General features: G+C 37.2%; 1 protein-coding gene across 2 annotated transcripts; it reads left to right on the top strand.

Annotated features, from left to right (window-relative positions):
* Nucleotides 1-394: 394 nt before the first annotated feature.
* On the top strand, nt 395-21,837 carry DBT (dihydrolipoamide branched chain transacylase E2). 2 transcript variants are annotated; one of them, XM_026700399.2, is made up of 11 exons: nt 395-580; nt 6,853-6,976; nt 10,033-10,108; nt 11,178-11,359; nt 12,445-12,572; nt 14,061-14,301; nt 16,020-16,186; nt 17,621-17,698; nt 18,971-19,162; nt 19,559-19,630; nt 20,337-21,837. In XM_026700399.2, exons 1-11 carry the CDS (start codon nt 530-532, stop codon nt 20,502-20,504), a joined length of 1,479 nt encoding a protein of 492 aa, XP_026556184.1. In that variant the 5' UTR covers nt 395-529; the 3' UTR covers nt 20,505-21,837. The 2 variants fall into 2 exon arrangements, with proteins under 2 accessions (XP_026556184.1, XP_087786374.1); XM_087930248.1 differs by having other exon boundaries at nt 529-615.
* The last annotated feature ends 322 nt before the right edge of the window (nt 21,838-22,159 follow it).

Here is a 22,159-nt window from a genome sequence, read left to right as displayed (position 1 = left end):
TCTAGGCAAGTTCACGGACAGGAAGGTGAAGTCCCGCCCGGTGAAACATCTCCCACCAGGTGAAGTTGGACCCATCCCTGTTAATTTCCCTTAAGTCCCTCAAGACTTGGTTGTTTTTATTTTGATTTATTTTGATTTGTCAATCGCTTACAAGATAATAGGGATAAGTATATACATAGTTATGAATACATGAAATGGGTACATATAAGAAAAATAGAAGAAACAATAGGACAGGGATGGTAGGCACGTTGGTGCGCTTATGCCACCAACTTGAAGGAATCTCAAGAGAATGATGAGATAATGAGATGACTCCGTTGACTGTAAACTCTGACGTTCCCTTCTTGTATTTTTTAACCATATCTTATTTTTGATGGTTTGTTTTATAAAGAAAAGCGCCACGGTCATTCATTTTACCAAAGGAGGCAGCTTTTCACGTTCTAATTGGCCAGCGGGAGGAAAAGGCACGACGCGATTGGCTGATAAAAGGGAGGAGTGGGAAAGGCGTGAGAAAGAATCTTTCCGGGATAAGATGGCGGCAACGATTGCATTGAGGAGCAGCTGCAGAACAGCCGGGCGTTTGGTAAGGAGCAGCGAGCGGTGGGAGAGTTGAAAAATGTGAGAAGGGGGTACAGTAGATGCTTCGTAGGTCCTGCTTGTTTCCATTTTTCTCTAGAAAGAAAACAGAACGGAAAGTACAGTATCTACTTGATCCTCTGCCTTTTTAGCAAGTGCATGAATTGTTGGCCCTGCTCTTTTCGATTTTGAGATTTATAGGCATTTATTAAAAATTACCGAGGCAGTCGGCACAATGAAAGGACTGCAAACAATCCAGGTTTGTGGCGTCTGCCATATTTATCCTTCCAAAAATAAACTTCGATGTGTTACACGAATATGAGCGTCTTTGTGATTTGATATTCTACTTTGCTAATTTCTATGGTTTTAGCGCTACCAAACCTATAAAGATATTTCTATGTTCTAATCCTATTCATGCAGTTTTTAAAGTTACTTTTATTCATGGTTGAAATGCTTCCCAACAGCTGTTTGCCTGAAATAATGCAGACTTTCACCCCACATCACATGTGTTAATTTAAGACGCTTTCTCAGAGTTTTTGAAGTTCAGGGTCTGTGCAGTTCCCATGTTAACTTGAAACTAAAGCAAAGCTTGTTTGCTTTTTGCAATATGCAGTTGTACTGCGCTTTAAGAAATCTTGTTCTTGCACAGGTGGAAAACTCACCTTGCCTCCATTTTCTGATCATAACTCACAGGTTGTTAATTCACATCTTTCAGGGGATGAAGCTGGCTTTGCAACTCCCTTATAACCAATTGCTTAAGGTTTTTATGTTTTGAGCAATTAATCAGGCATCAGGTGGGAGTAACTTGGGAGAAGGCTGACATCTCCAGACTGACTTCTATATGTGTGTTTTCAACATGTGGAAGAACAGACCACAATTTATCATTTTTAACTACTTTTGATGGACTACAGTAGAAACAGAATGTTGGAAAGTTTTCCAATTCCCCAGGTTTCCAACCAACGTGGTTGTTGTCTTGTTCTAGAACAGAGGTTTTCAGACCTTTTCAAGCTGCATGATCTATAACCTTCCAGATTTCTTTTTGCTAATAGTATATTCTGCTGGAATCTAGATGGTTTTCTGTGTGATCTAAAAACTGAGTGTTTCTAGTTCAAATATAAGCATTTAGGATTACCTATTATAGCTTTAGTTAAGGCTCAGTTTCTCTGATTTATGGTATCAGTTGTATGCTATCTTTCAGAAGTTTACTTATAAATAAAATTAGACAACCCATGACCTGCTAAGTCATTCTTTCAGGGATATTTTCTTACCAAAACAGAGAAACGGAACCGTTGAGCAAAAATAGTGGGAGTGACTTCCAACTTCCTGCTGGTTTCCCCATTGTTGTTGCTTGTGGAAAGCTGGCAGGAAATGTTGGAAATCCTTTCTCTTCAGATGAACAGTCTGCCATTTTGTGGAGGGGAGGGGAAATAAAGGTAATGATGGATCATGAGCAAAACTGTACCCCCACTCCTTATTCTGGCATTTCTCCAAAGGTTGCCTCCATTCAGGGACGAAGAGAGCTCACCCATTGGCTTTTGGCACCTGTTCCCAGCCAGCCCAAGTTTGCAAATAGGCATTGCTCCCTCATTCTTCTCTCACCACTCACTGTTAAGATTTTAGCCTCTGTTCCAAAACAACCAATCACTGCTTGCCTGTTGTGCCTTACTGCCAGCCAATTGGGCACAGGAAAATGAGGGCTATAACCCTCATTTTTCCTTGAGCCATGCAATTTACAGATTTCTGGGAAATGTAGTCGGAAGGTGCAGTGTTGCTGAAACACTTCAACATCCCCAAATTTCATTCCCACTTGAGTTCATGAGGGCTGGCATTCTGTAAATTATCCTATTTGAGTTATCTTGGTTCAATAATTGTTGTCCTATACTTTACAATTTTGCCCAATTTATGGTTACAAACAGATACAAAGAGTTTTAATAATATATAGATAAGGTTTGAGCACTATAATGGATTACACATCTGAAAAGGATCCAAGGTCTTGTAATACCTTCATGTTAATGAACAGAAGTTGTGCAGTTGTGATTACTTGCTGTCTTATGTCTTGAATTGCCAGATGCACAATCTTGGATTATTAGTTCTCTGCCTTTGAGAAAGTATTCTTGATAACAATCTGTATCCTTGAGTGACATCTTTACATGGCTTCTTTTTATATATAATTGTGAGTTTCTTTATATCAGTTTTGACTTTAATATTTGCTTTTCACTAGATGTAGATTGCCTGCCATTATGACATTGAAATTCCTCTAGTCACTCTGGCTGACTTCAGTAATCTTTTAAGGAAGAAAGTAACCTGAAGTTTCATATCAGAACATTAGTTGCATATCAGAATATTCAATAAACAAATTCAAAGAGACTTGCAAAGCAGATATTAGAGGTCATATCTAACCAGAATCATCTTATAATTCTCCTCCTAATACTTTATCGTTTGATTTGGGAAGTTATTTCTACTTATTTTGAGCACTATATTTATATGAACCTCTTATTACATTAAGCATGTATAACATGTTATCACTTTAAATTTTGCTCCATTTGAAATCAAACAGCAGGCATACTTCTTTCTCCTTTCCTTGCTCCCTTTCACAGATTCTGTGAAAATATGAACTCTTAAGAATTAATTCACAATTACTTATTTTTTTGAAACCATACATAAATTCAGGTCCTCTTCTTGCATATGGAACTCAGATAAATCCTATATCCTATATTACTTGGTCCCACTCAAGAACTATATCTACTTCCTTGGGGCTAATAGGGTCAAATTCTTCTCGGATAAAAGGAATACTTCAGCATTTAAACCACTAAATGCACTAAACTGTCTGCAGTTACAAATTGCTTTTTCTTTTACTGATTCATATATTTTTTAAAAATAAATACTCAGAAGTTTTTCTCAGTTCCCAAGAACTTTGTGTAGTTTTTCTGGCAACATTATGGAAATGACTTTCTATCCTTTTTGTAGGCTTTTTTTTTCCAAATCTCCCTATGAAATTTGACACTTTTAAATTTTCTTATGGTTTTTTAAGTAATGACATTTTTCAAGTTTACCTAGCTGTTCTACCTGAGTTTGGTATTATCAACATACGTAAATAAAGTTTATTTGAAATATGGCCGATAACCAATAAATTTGGGAAATTACTTTATAATCTGTGATAATAATAGTCTGTATTATAACCTGTATAATAATAGTCTGTAATAATTACACTGAATTCCACTATGAAATAGGCCTTATATAAGATGCCGGAGCAGCTAATCTCAACAAAAGAATTAGCAATAAACATAATCTTGCTGTATAAATCCACACATGTACAAAAATATAGTATATATTTTGATTCTTTGTATTTATAAACTTAAATCTTCACATAGCTATAGTTTGGCTATGGATTGCATAAAACATTTATACAGAAGTTATCTTCCTACAGATGTAAATGTTATCTATAGTGCCTCACTGTTATTTTTAAAATGGAAATATACAGAACAGTGGAAGAAAGTTTTTTTTAAATAATGGCGTATTTTGTTTAGTGAAATGCTTTGTAAAAAATTGTTTTATTTGATTTATTTTGACTTGTCAATCGCTTACAAGATAATAGGTATAAGTATATACATAGTTATGAATACATGAAATGGGTACATATAAGAAAAATAAAGGAAACAATAGGACAGGGATGGTAGGCACGTTGGTGCGCTTATGCACGCCCCCTACAGACCTCTTAGGAAAGGGGTGAAATCAATAGTAGACAGTCTAAGGTTAAAGTTTTTGGGGTTTGGGGAAGAAACCACAGAGTCAGGTAGAGTATTCCAGACATTGACCACTCTGTTGCTGAAGTCGTATTTCCTGCAATCAAGTTTGGTGCGGTTAACCTTGAGTTTGTATCTATTGTGTGCTCTTGTGTTGTTATGGTTGAAGCTGAAGTATTCATTGACAGGTAAGTCATTGCAATGTATGATTTTATATACCATACTTAGATCAGACCGAAGATGGCATAATTCAAGGTTTTCTAGGTCTACAATTTCAAGTCTGGTGGCATAAGGTATTCTACAACGAGTAGAGGAGTAGAGAACTCTTCTTGTGAAATATTTCTGGACTTTCTCAACTGTGCTAATATCAGATACGTAATGTGGGTTCCAGACTGATGAGCTGTATTCAAGTATTGGTCTAGCAAATGTTTTGTATGCTCTAGTTAGTAATGTGATATTATCAGAGAAAAAGCTACGTAGGATTAGGTTAACAACTCTTAATGCCTTTTTGGCTATGTAGTTACAGTGGGCTCTAGCACTTAGATCATTAGAGATGAGTATTCCAAGGTCCTTTACAGAGCTTGGATCACCAACAAGGTGATGATCTTGACTATTCAGACTCTTTTATTTTCTGATTTTTTTTGCCAATATATAAGACAGAGCATTTATTTGTTGAGATTTGAAGTTGCCATTAGTTTGATCATTCTGATACATAGTCAAGATCTTTTTGAAGGGTAGCAGTATTGTCTGTGGTATTGAACAGCTTTACATCATCAGCGAAGAGAACACAGTTGCTCTTAATATGATCACAGAGGTCATTTATGTAGAGTATGAAGAGAGTTGGTCCTAGAACACTGCCTTTGGGGGACACCACAGTTGACAGGTACAGAATTTGATAGGACGCTCCCAATTTTGACCATTTGTTGTCTGTTTGACAGGAATGCTTCTATCCAGTAATGCAGGTGTCCAGAGATACCATAAGATTTTAGTTTTAGGAGTAGTTTGTCATGTACCACTGAATCAAAGGCTTTACAGAAGTCTATGTAGATTGCGTCTATTGTTTTGCCCTGATCGAATTGTGTAGTCCATATGTTTTTGCAGTGTAAGAGTTGCAGATTACAGGATAGTTTTTTTCTGAAACCAAATTATTTATTGTCTTTTTCTATTCATAAATATTGTCTCATTTATTTGTCTGTGATATTGTGAGCCACCCAGTGTAGTTCTGAAGTCAGGCAGTACCTAAATAAAATACATTGCATGAAACTAATCCCAAGAAGTGTGCCTTATTCAAACCAGAATGCCCTCAAGAATACTTACTATTCTGAGAGCATTTGGGGAATGGTCCCTCAAGGTTAATTGAATCTGCTGACTTATAAAATGGCATATAGAACTAATAGAGAACTGCATTCAGGAGAAGACGTTCCCTAGTGAGGTTGTATCTTTGCCAGTCTGCCTAGCGCCCACTCCCCAAATGCTCTTGTCACTCAAACTTAAGTAACTTTATCTGCAGAGTGATCACATGTCACATTTCTAAACCAAATAATGGATTACAGCCCCATTTTCCATTTTTGTATAAGAATAATTGTGTGGTCTAGATCAACCTAGAGTCCACAGAACCCGGGGGCGGGGGCTGCAGTGTCATCATAGGATCCCCACAAAGGCTTGAAGAAATGTTATGATTTTAAAACTTGATCTGTGGCCATGGTCCCCGGGCACAAAAAATATTCAAAGGGGTTCCATGGTGAAGAAAAGCTTGAGAATCACTTGCTTTGTAGCTTGCAATTTTTTAAAAAAAAGAAGAAGAAGAAAAGGAAACATTAAGCATTAAAGTTGATTGGAGCCAGGAGCCTTTTAGGTGTCAAAAGAAGCAATTACTACCATTAAAGTTACCAGATATGCCTCCCCTTAAACACTTTTAAGTAAAAGTTCATAAAGATTAGCTGCCATGTTAAATACATTGGGATTTCTTCAATAGAAAGAATGAAATAAAGAGATTTTAAATTGTCCTTAGTGTCTGCAGATCTTGCTGTGTGAGATGTGGGTGGCATTCATACTGTATCTCTGATGAACTTTGATTATAAGGTTGCTGTCCTTTCAGCACTGGAGCGTTATCTGTGAATATATTCTAAGGTGGACCAGTTTTGAAGAATAGGAAATTACTTTTGCCTCATTAAGAAGGTGGATGGTTTGTGTTAGAGCAATGGAATAGGATAATAGGCTCACATAATTCTTATGAAACAAATGTATGCCATTTGAAGAATTAAAAATCGTATACTGTGGCTGCACTTTCTTCTTTTATATACAAAAAAGAATAAGAGAAATGATTTTTCTTATAACTTCTTGCGATACGGCAGTAATTCCCTTTCTCTCAAAGTGAATGGTCATTAATGGACAGAGAGATAAAAAAGATGCTTCTGCTAATTTGGGTCTCAGCTCAAAGTTTTTGTACTTCTTGCAAATTAAAAGGAGCATGTGGAAAAAATTTTAAAAATACTTCATGTTCTTACAATTTTTATTTTTTTTCCCCCTTGGCCAGCTCTGTGTTCATCAGATAAGACTACATAGTGACTTTTGTTTGCTAAAGCAAAAATACATTTCTAAGTTTGAGAAGTCTTTATGGCGATATCAGCATCAGCATCGTTTTTTTAGAATAACTGCTGGTAAGATTTCTTCACATTAAAATTAGTTAATATTTTCCTTTCTTACATGTTATTTGCTCTATAATGTACATATATATATATATATACCGTGTTTCTCATATAATAAGGCTGGGTCTTATTTTTTTTTGAACCCCGAAAAAATGGCTAGGCCGTCTTTTCCCCCCTTGCATCTTTGGGCGGGCAGGCGGTGACTGCTTGGATGTTGACCGCGGCGTTGGTGGGGCACTTCATATCGGGGTCAACGCAGGCAGCACCATATCCGGGTGTGCAACAAAAGTACTTCCTAATGGCAAGCCCCCCCACCATTCCCCACTATTTCGCATGTTTTAATATAGGCCTTAATTTGGGGGGAGGGGTTTAATTTCATTTCATGCCTATAAAACATGCTGGGACTTCCTATTGGGGGAGGCCATATTGTTGGAGAAACAGGGTATGTGTGTATATATATATATATGTGTGTGTGTGTGTGTGTGTGTGTGTAATATATATAACAACTGTGGCAAGAAAAGTCATAAAATGGGGTAAAACTCACTTAACAAATGTTTCACTTAGCATCATAAATTTTGAACTCAATTGTGGTCATAACTTGAGGACTACCTGTACAGCAGTCCAGTCTACTGTTCTGGAGATATAAGACAGACCCTGTGAATGCATTCAAACAATTGTTTAAAAATTATCCTTTTAACTGATCACACAGTTCATCATATGCATGACACCCAAGCCATTGATAATTCAGGTAGTCCTCAATTTATGACCATAATGGAGCCCAAATTTTCTGATGTTAAGTGAGACATTTGTTAAGTGAATTTTGCCTCATTTTGTGACCTTTCTTGCCACAGTCGTTAACTGAATCACTGCAGTTGATTAGTTGGTAACCCAGTTCAGTGGTGGGTTTCAAAGAGGTATACCAACCGGTTTGGTGGGCATGGCTTGGTGGGTGTGCTTAGCATGCGTGTGCACACTTTGCGCATGTATGCCAAGCGCACACTTTGCGCACATGCAGAGGCTTTCCTACTCACCTCCTGCAATCCCTGTAGCTTCAACAGCTGACATGCGGCAATCTGCTGTGTCGCGCGAAGCAACTGCACGTCAAAAGCAGGGAATAGACATCAGTATGGGCGCCTGGGCAGGTGGGTGGGCCCAACAGCAGCTCATCATAGAGAACCAGTTCGATCTCAGCTGATCTTTGGCACTATCGGTACACCAGAACTGGGCCAAACCAGTAAAATAGCACCACTGCCCCAGTTTTTCAGTGAATCTGGCTTCCACGTTGACTTGATTTGTCAGAAAGTCTCAAAGGGTGATCACATGACCTTGGGGACACAGCAATGATCATAAATATGAACCGGTTGCCAAGCATCTGAATTTTGATCACAAAATCATAGGGTGCTGCAAAGGTTATAACTGAAAAATGGTTATAAGTCACTTTTTTTCAGAGCCATTGTAACTTTGAACAGTCACTAAACAAACTGTTGTAGGTCGAGGAGTACCTGTAGTTTTCTAGTCCTGAACAATGTAGAAATTGGAGAGTTCATGAGCTTTTATTCTTTGATTTGGAATAAAATCGGAAACTACTGAACGGCTTCTTTCATGTAAAAGGATATAAAAATTGTCCAACCCCATGTTCTTTAGCCCAGTTTATAATGCTAATGTGTAAATGAATATAGCCCTGCCTTCATTGGGGTAAAGTCTTAGATAATTGGTCAGAGGAATGTCACATTTAACAAGACAGCATTTCAACTCTATAGGTCAATGGCCACTGCCCTTTTTTGGGCTCCTGTGCTGAAAATTGTGTGCGTGCTTGTGTGCCAGTACCCAGAAGGCAATGGGCGCGGCTCCCCCACACCCCCTACACATGTGCGCCCAGTTCCTCCCCCACGCTGCCCTTATCTGCACTGGCCATGAGTGTGTCTCCCAGCTGGTTTTCGGTCCATTTGAGGCCTTTTAAAGCCTTCCAGAGGCTCAAGGGAAGCCTCTGCAGCCTTTGGAGGCCAAAAAATGGGCCTGTTTTGTCACTACCGATATTTCCGGAAATACAGGAAGTGATGAAACGGGCCTGTTTTTCAGCCTCCAAAGGCTTCAGAGGCTTCCCTCGAGCCTCTGGGAGGCCGTAAAAGGCCTCAAACAGGCTGAAAATCAGCCAGGAGGTGCACGCATGTGCAATGAGGTAAGTGTCAGGATTCCAGCAGTTACTTCAATTAAATCCAGTTAAATTTTATGAGTTGACAGTAAGTTTGGCTGAGGCTCATGTGCCGGCATAAATGGTTCTGTGTGCCACCTGTGGCATGCATGCCATAGGTTTGCCATCATGGATATAGGTTTTGCTTTTGAGGTACAGGGGAAGTAGTCCAGTATGCATTTGCAGAGATAGCTTAACATCCACACAATTCTTGCTTAAAATGCCAATTAATTGATTGTTTAGATGCATCAAGGTGGGTTCAACTCTTAGTGACCATATAGGTAGATTGATTTTCTTCAGGATCATCTATCCCTAACCTGGTCTCTTCCAATGGTGCCCCTATCACTACTATAACAGTTCATTCATCTTGCTGCTGGTGTTTTCTTCTTCTTTTTTCCTTCCACCCTTCCCAGCGTTAGAGCTTTCTCCAGAGAGCTGGATCTTCCCATAATGTGTCAGAAGAAAGATATAAAGATAGCAAACTATTTGTAATGACAGTGCTGGGTCAACAAACCAAGATCATTTATTCATAAAAAACATGTTGCTTTTACCTTTACATGTTCCTTTTGTCTACAGGCAGCCTAAATATTAACATTTACTGATTTTTGAAGTTGAGCCTGCATTCTGTTCACATCTGCTGACCAGTTAGCTTCAGTTGCAGGACTTCAGAGTAAAAAAAAAAGCATGCAGACATTGAACTTCTGCATCTGTTGGCAAATTGTAATTACCCAAGGCTCTTTTCCTCCGCATTTTAAGTTTTTAAGGATTCTGATTTGTCTGCCTGTAGCTTGAACTACTTCATCTCTTCCAATTTTTATTTATTAATGCTTTTTTAGATATTTTCCTTTGTTTAAGATTTTCCTTCTTTGTCTTCAAGCTTCACATAGCCAGATTGTTCAGTTCAAGCTCTCTGATATTGGAGAAGGGATCACAGAAGTGACAGTGAAAGAGTGGTAAGTTTAAATTGTGTATTTCTTCAGATCAGTTCCCTAACTAAAAAAAAGTTTGCTTTTTGAAAAGATGGAATAGGAAAGAAAGCAATCTTTCACTTCTAAGAAGGTTATAGAGATAATGTTCTGTTATTAGCCATCATTATTTTATGTTTGGTGCAATCAAGGCATTGAGAACTAGGCCTCATTTTTCTGACTCAAGGGCTGATGTGTGAAGAAATGTCCTCATATTTCTCAGAGAGTTTATTTCCATGCCTTAACATCTCTGTTGAAATTATTTGGTTTATAAATTGCTTACTCTGTTTATCATTAAAAATTATCCTAAGATAGGATTGTTTAACATTCTGGGCAACTGAATCTAAACACTTTCTCATATATGTCTGGAAAGCTTTAATTAACCCAATATCTGTGGAAGAAAGTATTGATACATGAACACAGTCAGTTTGCTCAAACTAAAGAAGGATAGTGGATAGACACAACTACTCCTTTGTTCAAAGCCTTTGATCACACTAGGTTGTTAAAAAGTCGAGCTTTCAAGAACCATTTTGCAGGTCTACAGTAGCAGCATTTTCCATGTTTCTCATTATTTTTGCACATACCATTCTTACTGAAGCTGCCCTCAAGTTGAGCTTGATGCTACATTAATAGCAATAACTCTATAGTTCTTTACAGCACTCCCTGAGCAGTTTATAAGGTCAGCATATTGCCCCCAACAATCTGGGTCCTCATTTTACCAATCTCTGAAGGATGGAAGGCTGAGTCAACCTTGAGCCTGTCAGGATTGAATTCCAGACTGTGGGCAGAGCTAGCCTGCAATACTGCATTCTAATCACTGCACCACCAGGGTTCATGCAGTTTTCTTGACAGCCATAAGGAGGTGGTAGCTTGTTGAGTTTTTGAATGCTACTCTAGTCTAAAGCAAGACACCTGCTTGTGGTCTCCCGTCTAAGTGCCAGATGAACCAGGGTACCTGCCATAACAGGTTGGCCACCTGCTAAGATTTTATGAAAGATGTTTTTGGAGATCAACTTCATCCTTGTGTATATCGTGCGACTTTTTCCCCTTTTTTCAGGTATGTAAAAGAAGGGGATGTTGTGTCACAATTTGATAGCATCTGTGAAGTACAAAGTGATAAAGCTTCGGTCACAATCACCAGCCGTTACGATGGCGTCATTAGAAAACTCCATTATGGGTTGGAAGAAATTGCCCATGTGGGAAAACCACTGGTGGATATAGAAACGGCTTCTGTAAAAGGTAATATTTCTTTCTTTTCCTCGCCGAGTCAGGATGTCACCATATAATCAACAGTGTTGAATATTGTTTTGTAATTATTTGGTTCCTATATTTGGTAAAATGTACTTTAAGCCACGTGTTTATGTAAAGTTGGGAATGCACATGTATAAAAAATATGAGACCATCAAGGAGGCTCTGGAGAGTTTCTTCTAGAAGATTTTAATTTATGTACCTTTTGGAAAAATACCAACATGAAGCCTGATAAGAAGTCACAACAATGGAGGGCTCTAAAGACACAAAATGGTTATCAGAACAGAAGGTGGTTCTTTATGAAGTAGATGAGTTGCTGCTATTCAAATGGAAGAGTACTAGAAGGCATCAAAAGAGTTCCAAGCAGGGACTGGCTAATCCTTGTCAGAAATGTTAACGATCAGTGGAACTGTAGTACTTTAGAGCCATCATATAGAATAAGAGTAGCATATCTTATACTATTATTTTGGTCAAATGTGATAGGGTTTCCTTTTTCTTCAAACACCTGATTCTTTACTCTCTTTCCTTTCTTCTTTTTGGGAAGTGTGCCAAAGGCTAGAAGCTCCTGTTTTCTTACATTATTATAACAATTTAATCTGGCCTGTTGAAACCGCACAGTTGTTAAAGCTAGTAAGTGAATCTGGCTTCCCTACTGCTTGTCAGAAGGTCACAGAAGGTAATCACATGACTCCAGGACACTGCAGCTGTCATAAATATGAACCAGTTGCCGAGCATCTGAATTTTGATCATATGATCAAGGGGATGCCACAGCAGTTGTAAGTGTGAAAAATGGTCATAAGCCACTTTTTTCAGTACTGTTGTAACTTTGAACAGCTACTACATGAATAGTTGTAAATCGAAGATTATTTGTCCTTCATATTCTTTACTCTTTCTATTTTTGCTAGAACAACAATCCTATGAGGTGAGTTGGGCTGAGAGGGAGTGACTGGCCCAAAGTTACCCAACTAACTTTCATGCCTGAGGTGGGACTAGAACTCCTGGCACCTGGCATCTTTATCACTATACAAAACTGGTTCCACTTAATCCACATTGTTTATTTTGGGTCCAATCCGCAGCTGTAACTCCTGAAGAAGATGTGGTTGAAACACCGGCTGTGTTCAGTGAAGAACAGATCCACCAGCAAATCAAAGGCCATAAGATTTTAGTAACCCCTGCTGTTCGCCGCCTTGCTATGGAGAACAATGTATGTTGTTTTTTTATTACTCAAACAAGGGTTCTTGCAGTTGATGTACTATTTGTATTATAAATATGTAGCATGTTTACATTGGCCTACATGCCAAAATCATCACTATTTGGAGAAACTAATTATAAACTTCAAGATTTGGCAACTACTTTATAAATGAAAGAGATATGTTATGCTCCATAAGTGATCCAATAATATGCTTGCCTCTTTAAAAGCCTTGGTCTACTGTATGTAAATATTATTATGTATTCCATCCTCTGATTTAGGTTTAGAATAGGAACTATTCACTACACTGAATATAGTATCAAATATTGAGCAGAGGTTGATGAGTATTAATGTGGATGCATAATTTCCAAGAAATCTACTTCCCAAAGGAACTTTGGAAAGAACTCTGGACAACTCTCTCCCTCTTTACCTGGCCTAAAGAGAGTGGAAAACTCTTTGAACTTCCTGTGAGAATATTTCAGCTTCAATGAAATATTGACAGTATAAGATAATTTAGACACTGGAGTTAGGCTGTGAATGGCTATGTGTTAAATATTTTGCATTTAAAGAGCCTTGAGTCCAAGCAGGGAATAGAGCAAAGTTTTCTGTCATATAAAGGAAATTAAATGCATCATTGCAGAAAACTTTGTGCATTTCAGCGGATGCATAAAGCCTAATGGTGAAGCAAAGAGAACAGAATAGTTAGTGAGATGGAAAGAGAATCTCTTTCATACACTAGGTGAGCTGTGTCTGAAAAACTTGGGAAGCAGCTTCCCTCTACTATGGTGTCTGCACTTACCCTAGCAATGCCAGTTGCATCAAACAGTTTCTTGCAGATATAAGGAGTGTTTCTGGATAGCAGTCTCATAAAGCAGCCATCCCCTTCATCTCTGGAATCTGAAATAAAAGGTCCTCAAACTATCATCTTCCACTTGAAATTCTCCCCACATTTCCTTATTCATTTGCAGTCATATTACAGAAAACTTACTAAGGAGGGAAAGATGGACCAGCATATTGAAAACTTCTCTCAGAAAGTATAAGAGCTCTTTTATCTGCTTGGTTTGTCAGCAAATCAGCTTCAAAATCTAACAAGAACTATACATGTGGATTCTATATGTGGGCTTGAACAAATTGTTATGAACAAGCAATACAGAATTTTAATAATTTAATTGCATTCAAATTTGGGACAGGGTGGATGCATATCAGGTCCATGGTTTCAAGTGTCAGATGCTTCCAAAACTTGACCTACCATGGAAAATTTAAATGAAATCAAACACATGGATTCCTCAAGCGAGTTACAGAACTGCCATTTGCTTCCGTTCTTCCTTAGTTTGCAAGAACTATGTGTTTTCATGTCATGCTCCATTTCTGGAGTTCATATATAGGTTTTCATGGATCTGAGGAAGCACATTATAATCTACAAATGTGTTGGTAACATTGGTTATTTTGTTCAACTGGGATGGCTACATCACTGTGAATTATTGGTGGTCCTGTGTCTTTCAGATAAAGCTGAGTGAAGTTGTTGGAACAGGGAAAGACAACCGTATTCTCAAAGAAGACATTCTTAACTACTTAGCTAAGCAGACTGGAGCAATTTTACCTCTGTCATCAAAGCCTGACATCAATGCACCTTCCTCAAAACCAGATGTTGCTGAAGACAAGTCAAAAGAGAAAGCTGAAAGAATTGTAACACCGGCTTCTAAACCTATAATTTCAGCGAAAGACAAAACAGTGGCCTTATCCGGTAAAAAGAAAAAACATATTTTAATAGCACGTGTGAAACATTTATAAATAACAACTGCAAAATGCTGTTGCAACTTTGTGATTTTAGAAGGGTACTGTGGGAGATTCCACAACTGTCTTTTTTATGTTGAAGTATTATCAGAATTGTGGTAGACCCACAAAAATAGATAGTTGTATCATCTCTAGCTGTTGGTATTGATTGGGTGAATTTTTCAGACAATCATTATTTTCAGAAATTTAGTGAAATTTCACTGATATACACCAACAATTAGGGGGACTCCAAGCAATGTTTATTAGTTCCCAAACTAGCAAATTACAATGGGCCATTGGTCTTTTGTACCCAAATGAGCCAAGAATGAGAAGTATAATGTTACATAGGTTCTATATAGAACATTGATTGAGGGCAATTTGAACATATTTTAATAAGCTACCCCAATTGAAAGAATTGCTTTACAACTAATAAGCAAACAAGGTAACTACAAAGGTAAACCTGGATATTCTTCACAGTGCAGAAATATTACAGACACAGACTTCGGATGTATGGCTTGTTCCAAGATACTAATTATTGTTCTAACTATAGAATCAATTATAAACTTATAGACACAAAGTTGCACAGTAAAGAAGTTTCCATTCTTAAAAAGTATTGTATGAGAAATATAGAAATAGACATATAGATATCTAGAGATACATAGTATCTATACGATAGTGCTAAAAGTAAGCACATGATTACATAATTACTTCAACCTAAGTTCACGTTCCAGATCTCCCCACAATAAATTAAGAAATGTAGATCTGGAAAGGAAGTTTTTACATATGCCACCAATGCATTATTAGAGAGCTCATCAAGGCTCCAGTGAAAAGAAACGAATAGTTTTCAATGCATGTGAACATATTTACTAGGTGCAGCCGGTAGTTCAGCCTAATAAATTGAATCTGGATCCTGATTAACGTACAGATACCAATGCAAATCATTGTTTTAGACAAATGAATATAGAACCAGATAAAAATTGCGAGCCAGTCCCATGTTTTCTACCTCTAAGGTTATTTTTCAGAATTATTTATTTATCAAATTTAGAAGCCTAAATTTTCTTCCTAATTTTTCAGAATTAGTTGATTTAATTTCCCGGTTCCTAGAAAACTAATATGGATAACTACTGGGATTCCTGATTACAGTAATGAGATCTTATTTTGCTAGAGAACAACCTTCTGTTGCAACCTAAGACTGGGTGTTATTCATTTTAACTGCTTCTGCATAACTCACTGGTGATGTAGAGAACTCTCCCTTCACACTCTGAAGGACCCAACTATAATTTCAGGCCATGAAATCTATCATACAGAGTTCCAAAAAGTATAAAATATGGTGTCACACAGCGTTCCTAAAAATCTCCCACCCAAATCTTGATTACTTTCCATAGCTATTGGCTGTCCCAATTGAATGCAGTGGATAAAATCCATCTTTAGCGAATTTGATTCTACAGCATTCCTTTTAGATAACTGACTTTTCCTTAATCATACAGGTTTTCCCTCAGAATTTGTCATACATCTGACTGGATAATTATAATATTGCATGATGTATTTCCTCTAATCAGTGGCTTTCCTATTGAAAGGAAAATTTTGAAAAAACAAAATTAACTTATTTTGGGGTTTTTCCAAAAGTTTCAATAGCAAAATAACTAGAGTATCACTAATGGTAAATGGTTTCCCTTCTCTGCTTTTTAGGATTTCAGAAGGCAATGGTGAAAACTATGAGTGCTGCTTTGAAAATTCCTCATTTCGGTTATTGTGATGAGGTTGACCTCACTCGGCTCATCCAGCTGAGAGAAGAGTTGAAACCTTTAGCAAAAGAACGGGGAATTAAACTCACTTTTATGCCCTTCTTTCTAAAGGTGAGTTAGAAGTTGCTTCCACTAGCCCAGTAGCCAAATATTGTGGCACAGGATTATCAAATTTGTCAGGAAACATTCTAGTCCCCTGGGTTTTTTTATGATGTTGACTAACATGAGTTTGATGGACATATGAAGGTACAAAGTTTGTCTTAACTGTACCTTCATATGTCCATCAAACTCATGTTAGTCAACAGTGAAAACAACCTTGGAGGAAAATTGCCAAATCTGCTTGTATTCTGCATCACTGGTTTGATGTGATTTCATATCTGTTCTTCATAGGCTTTTCAGACATATTCTTTCAAGATGCTTTGCAGGATGATACTAAAATATAACTCTAACGACCATATATGCACAGTCCAATTAGCATTGATTATAAGTACCATGATAAGGTACTTTTCAAAACAACTCGATTATCCTAGACAGATTTTCGTAGAAAGACCATTTGATTTCAGTGGAGCCTACTCCACAAAACTAGAATGATCTAGATCAGCAGTCCCCAACCTGGCAATAGGGACTGGTTTTGTGGAAAACAATTTTTCCACAGACTGGGGGTGGGGTAGGGGTGGAATGGCTTCACATACAACGTAGATTTTGTGCATGCACAGATGAAGCTTCATTTGCTTGCCTGCCACTTGCGTGGCCCGGTTCCTAACAGACCATGGGCCAGTACTGGCTCTTGGATTGGGGACCCTGATCTAGATAATGCAACTCTTTGCAGATATTGGTCTGGAATTTTACTGCGGAAGGACAGGAATCATGAAATGTAAAAAGGGATGAATCACCCAAACTTATTTGAAATGTTTGTTTGATGGGATGGGACAAATCTTCATGAGCCTTCAGTTTTACAGAATAATTAGGAATCCCAACCCCCCCCAAATAAGAGGATTATGGCCTTCATCTGAACTAGCCTAATAACTACAACATTAAACATAAAACTAATCAAAATTTCTGAGAGCCAATTTGGTATGGCGATTAAAAGTATTGGATTAGAAAATGGGCAATTGTGAGTTGTAGTTCTGCATTAGGCCTAAAGCCACCTGAGAGTTTTGTGGTAGTTGCTCTCTGTCAGCCTTAGGAAGGAGGCAATGTTACATCATTTCTTAAAAGGTTGCCAAGAAAACTACATGGACTTGTGTGGGTAATTACCAAGAGTGATTCAAAGACACAATCTCCCCCAAGTTACTAACCCAGGCGGACAAAAGAAACCCTGTGTGCTATAAACTAGAACATATGTTTAAGAAAACTTGTACCATCTACAATATTTCTATGGTAGGTCCACCTGGAAAATACCCTTCTCATACCAAAAGTTAGCAGTCAAGGAGCTAATGTCGTACCTTTGCTTTTCTCTATTTCCGTTCCTCCTCTCCCTCTCATACACATACGGACTTCAAAATTTTGTAAATGCGTAATATGTTCTTTTTATATGTTTAACAGGCTGCTTCTCTAGGCTTATTACATTATCCTGTTCTTAATGCTTCCGTGGATGAAAACTGCCAAAACATCACATACAAGGTTTGTATATGATTTTTAAAAAGTAGTTTCTTAATACCTCCTCAATTGGTCCAGCTTTATTTCATTTTTGGTAAAGGTACATTTAAATGTATCCTGCAGATAGAAAGCAAAACACTGAAAGATTTCAGGTCTTTTTCCTGCAGCCTAATTGCTAGCAGTATGTCTCTATTTTAATACTCACCAAAACCTTATTCTTCCTGCAGGATTCTCTGAAACTGTGTGGATTCAATATGAGAGCAGTTCTCTGGCTTTAATTTTGTAGGAATCCACCACTTAATTGTTCTGGCCTTATTTATTTTATTTGTCAATCGCTTACAAGATAATAGATATAAGTATAAACATGAGGCCTTATTCCTTTTAGGAATGTAGCCGGGGGGGGGGGGTGCATTTGAAAACCCCTTGGAGCCTCTGGTTCAAGCGGACATGGGGGAAAATTTGACTAAAATAATTCCTCTCACAAGGAATTACTCTTAATGGAAATGTAGCCTTTGTATTGTGCTTGTTATATCGAATAATAACCCTTGTGTCATTTGCCAGACGGTGCAAGTTTAAAGGGAAAAAGCTGATTTGGGAGCCCATGTGGGCATGTGCATAACTCCTGGTGGCCTCTTTTTAAATCAGATACATTTTTCCCTGGGGTCACTTTACAGATGCAGAGGACAGCAGGGTAATCTTGAGAAAAATCACAGCTGCTTGATGGTGTTGCTGACAGGTGCTATGTGAGCAGCCCAGTATTTTCCAAATCACTTTTTTTCCTGTTAAAATCTGATTTCCTCACAGATAGTCCTTGACCTATGAATGGTCACATAGCAGTCATTCAAAGTTACGTTGGCTTTGCCTTGGGGCTACTTAGGACCTGGATTCAAAGTTTGGATGGTTGCCCCACCTCCATGATCACATGACAATTCCAGGCAGTCGCAATAGAGTCTCATTTACAGCTGTTTGCAGATTCCTATAGTCTCCAGAATGCATTTTACAATTACAGTTGCTGTGATTTGGCATACTCAGAAATACCACACCCATAACAAACAATTGGTTCATGTAACAACTGCAGCATTCGCTTAATGACCAGTGTCAAAAAATGGTTTTTTGTGATGGCCTGTTTTACAACCGTTACAATGTACAGGTTTTATAACTTATGTAAGTACAGGTTTTATAACTTATAAAAGAATAATGGAAGAGTGATTAAATGAGAAATACTTTATTTTGCCAAGAATGAAGAGAGCTACTTCTATACCAACCAATGCAATACATTTTTCCATGCATTTCTAGGCTTCTCACAATATTGGAATTGCCATGGACACAGCACAAGGCTTGCTTGTTCCTAATGTGAAAAATGTCCAGGCTTGTAGTGTGTTTGAGGTTGCTTCAGAATTAAATCGCCTTCAAAAATTGGGCTCAGCTAACCAGTTGGGAACAAATGAGCTCGCAGGGGGAACATTCACACTTTCCAACATTGGCACAGTAAGTTAAACAGCATGTAACATTAAACTGATGAACTGGAATATCATGGGGGCATAAATAGTAACAAACGGGAGGAATTGAAGTAATTTAGGAGAGTCAAAGGATAACATCATTGCTTCTGGGAGAAGGTATCTACTGGGTTTCCTTTAATGGTTGGGTCTATAGAATGAATTCAAGGACAAGAAGTGGGTCTGTTGTACCCCAAATGCCTTGTCACTTATTTCCCCAATTATATTTAAACAAAATGGACATTAGCTATATTGGTTAGAACTTCTGGGAGTTATAATTTGTCTGGAATGTTCCAGATTGAAAAAGCTGTTTTAAAACCTGCCAAAAAGAGACATTACTAAAAGTGTACTGATTTTCAAAGGTGTTAACTTCCCTTTTGCTTCCTAGATTGGTGGCACTTATGCAAAACCTATGATCCTTCCTCCTGAAGTAGCTATTGGCGCTCTGGGAAAAATACAGGTATTTTCACTGTAAATTATGAAAGATCAGTTTGAAGTACTCCCTAATAAATGTTTGTGTTGGTTTTCTAACATTTTGTAGTCTTACACAGTGTTTATGTAAAATCATGTTTATTGACACATGTAGGTTAAAGTTCTTATTTGCTACAGATGACCTATCAAATGGTTATTAACAACAGAATAGCCTTTTCTTTTGATGTCTTATATATGAGTATTGTCCTAAGAAAAGGTTTGAATGTGTTCTCAGAATACACATTTGAGATTTAGGGACCCCCATCAAAATATAATGACTTATATCTTAATCTGAAAATTGAATTTTTTAAATGTGTATTCTTAATTTGTGGGGATGACAAATCCCAAAAATATTACTCATATTAATATAAAATCTATTATTTTTAATGCAATAGGTGATATCTTGGATACTTAATAGTTTAAGAGCTCACCATTAGTAATCTCTTTCAATTGACCCAAGTCTGCACTCCTAAATTATTTTCACATACATTGTGTTGTAAGATCCATTATGCCTATTACGCTGTTAAAATGACTTATAAATTTAACTGCTGTTAATGCTTGTTCATATACTTTGAAAACTTGAGTAAGTACCTTGTAATTATCCTATCAGTAAGGTTGATTGGGTGTGGGCAATTCTCATGAATTAATCCACTGCTTTTCTTGATAGCATTTTGTTTTGTTTTTTTTATTTCTAGGCCCTTCCTCGATTTAACAGTAAAGGTGAGGTATTTAAAGTACAAATAATGAATGTGAGCTGGTCAGCTGATCACAGAATCATTGACGGTGCAACCATGTCTCGTTTTTCTAACTTGTGGAAATCTTATTTGGAGAATCCTGCTTCCATGGTGATGGATCTTAAGTAAAGAAGACAACATCTGGATGGCTTATTTTAATTCCAAAAGTGCAATCAGGCTACTAAGCTAGCAAGTGCCATTAAAACTGACTTCATACTTCAGAACTGCATTGCGTTTGCTAGGTCTTTTAGATGCTGGCTCTGTGTCTTGATTATCTGTTACATTTTTGCCTAGTTAAATCGCTCAGTGGTAAACTATTTGTTTAGAAGTTATGGTATGACTCCTTCACAAGGTGGCGGAAACCTATGGTGGCAAAATAGTGCAATATTCCACTTTTACCGTATTATCAGATGGGGGGGCGCTAATAATACTTGTGGGACTCTAAAACGTCTTACGTCATTCACAAAATAAATTGCGACCTGATTAGAAATGAAAGTCCCCGGATGAAAATATTAACCAAATGTTAACTATTTCTTATGCAATTAATTCACTACAGATGATATTCAAATAAAATGTTTTTAATGATTATTTTATTAAAGATGCAAAGGTTCCATTTTTCGACATATAGTGCTAACTGTTCTCTTTTTTTCTTTTTTCAATATTCTTTTCAAATATTCAAGTTTTGTATCAGACATTCTTCATTACTGAAATGAATATGTACACTAGAAGAATGGCAAACCCTGGACCATGGATACCCCCTCCCCACCCAAATTTGGAGCTGGCTTTTACAGCATAGACATAAGATCCAAGATTGCATTAAGCATTTTTATAATGTATGAAGCTGCTAACAATTAATGTGGAGATCTTTGAAATGTCTAATAGTAGTTTGTAAACCATTGTTTTTCAAACTTAGCAACTTTAAGTTGTGTGTATTTCAGTTCTTGAAGTCCACACATTTTAAAGTTGCTAAGTTTGAATAACACTATTGTAAACCCACCATTTTCATAGACAAAATTTTGCTATGGAGCCATAGATGAAAAGCTTTTTCAGGTGTAAAAGATGCTGTAAAAACTGAAATAGGATTAAAATCTATATACTCCAAAAGTGGATATGATTACTAGGGGGCCTTAAAAAATTACCACATGCTTTTAACAGGATATTAAAAATTTCAGAATGAAAGGTTGTGGTGAATGTTAATTTAAGGAAATCTATTGTAAATGTGTAAATATATACATATATATGTTTATTTAAGATCCTTGTGATATATCATCTGAAAGGGGAACATATCTGGATCTGGGCGTTTCTCTATATTCATTTTGAAGAACAAGCAGAAGAAATGTAAAACTGATAAATCAATAGATCTGTAAGGAATTTTATATAACACATGAACACATATATAAATTGAACATTTATTTGTTTTTGTTTAATAAAGCATATTTCAATAAATCCCACTATTTACAAATTTTGTAGCTTATCTGAGGTGCTATTGTGTGACTGGATCCTCTACACTGGGGTTTTCCAAAATGGTCAATATTGACCCCAAGGATCAATAGGATTATCCAAGAAGTTGATATTGTTATTCTAAAAGTATTAAATTATTTTCATATAAATGTTAATATGAACTTCAACAAGCTGAAGAATTTGTGGACACCTGTTCTAAATGCACACATCCATGTAACCAGTTACAGTTTCCCTCATTGTCCTCATGAGAAAGCATCATTGGCAAACAAGTCCTTACCTTTCAATTTTCCTTTGAACTTTAGGCTCCTATTAAAAACCGTAAA

Source organism: Pseudonaja textilis, chromosome 3 (assembly GCF_049901715.1).
Source record: "Pseudonaja textilis isolate UNSWEBS1 chromosome 3, rPseTex1.2, whole genome shotgun sequence".
In the NCBI taxonomy this organism is placed as follows: Eukaryota; Metazoa; Chordata; class Lepidosauria; order Squamata; family Elapidae; genus Pseudonaja; species Pseudonaja textilis.
Note: the sequence above shows the minus strand (reverse complement) of the source record. Positions and strands in the feature narration are given on the sequence as shown.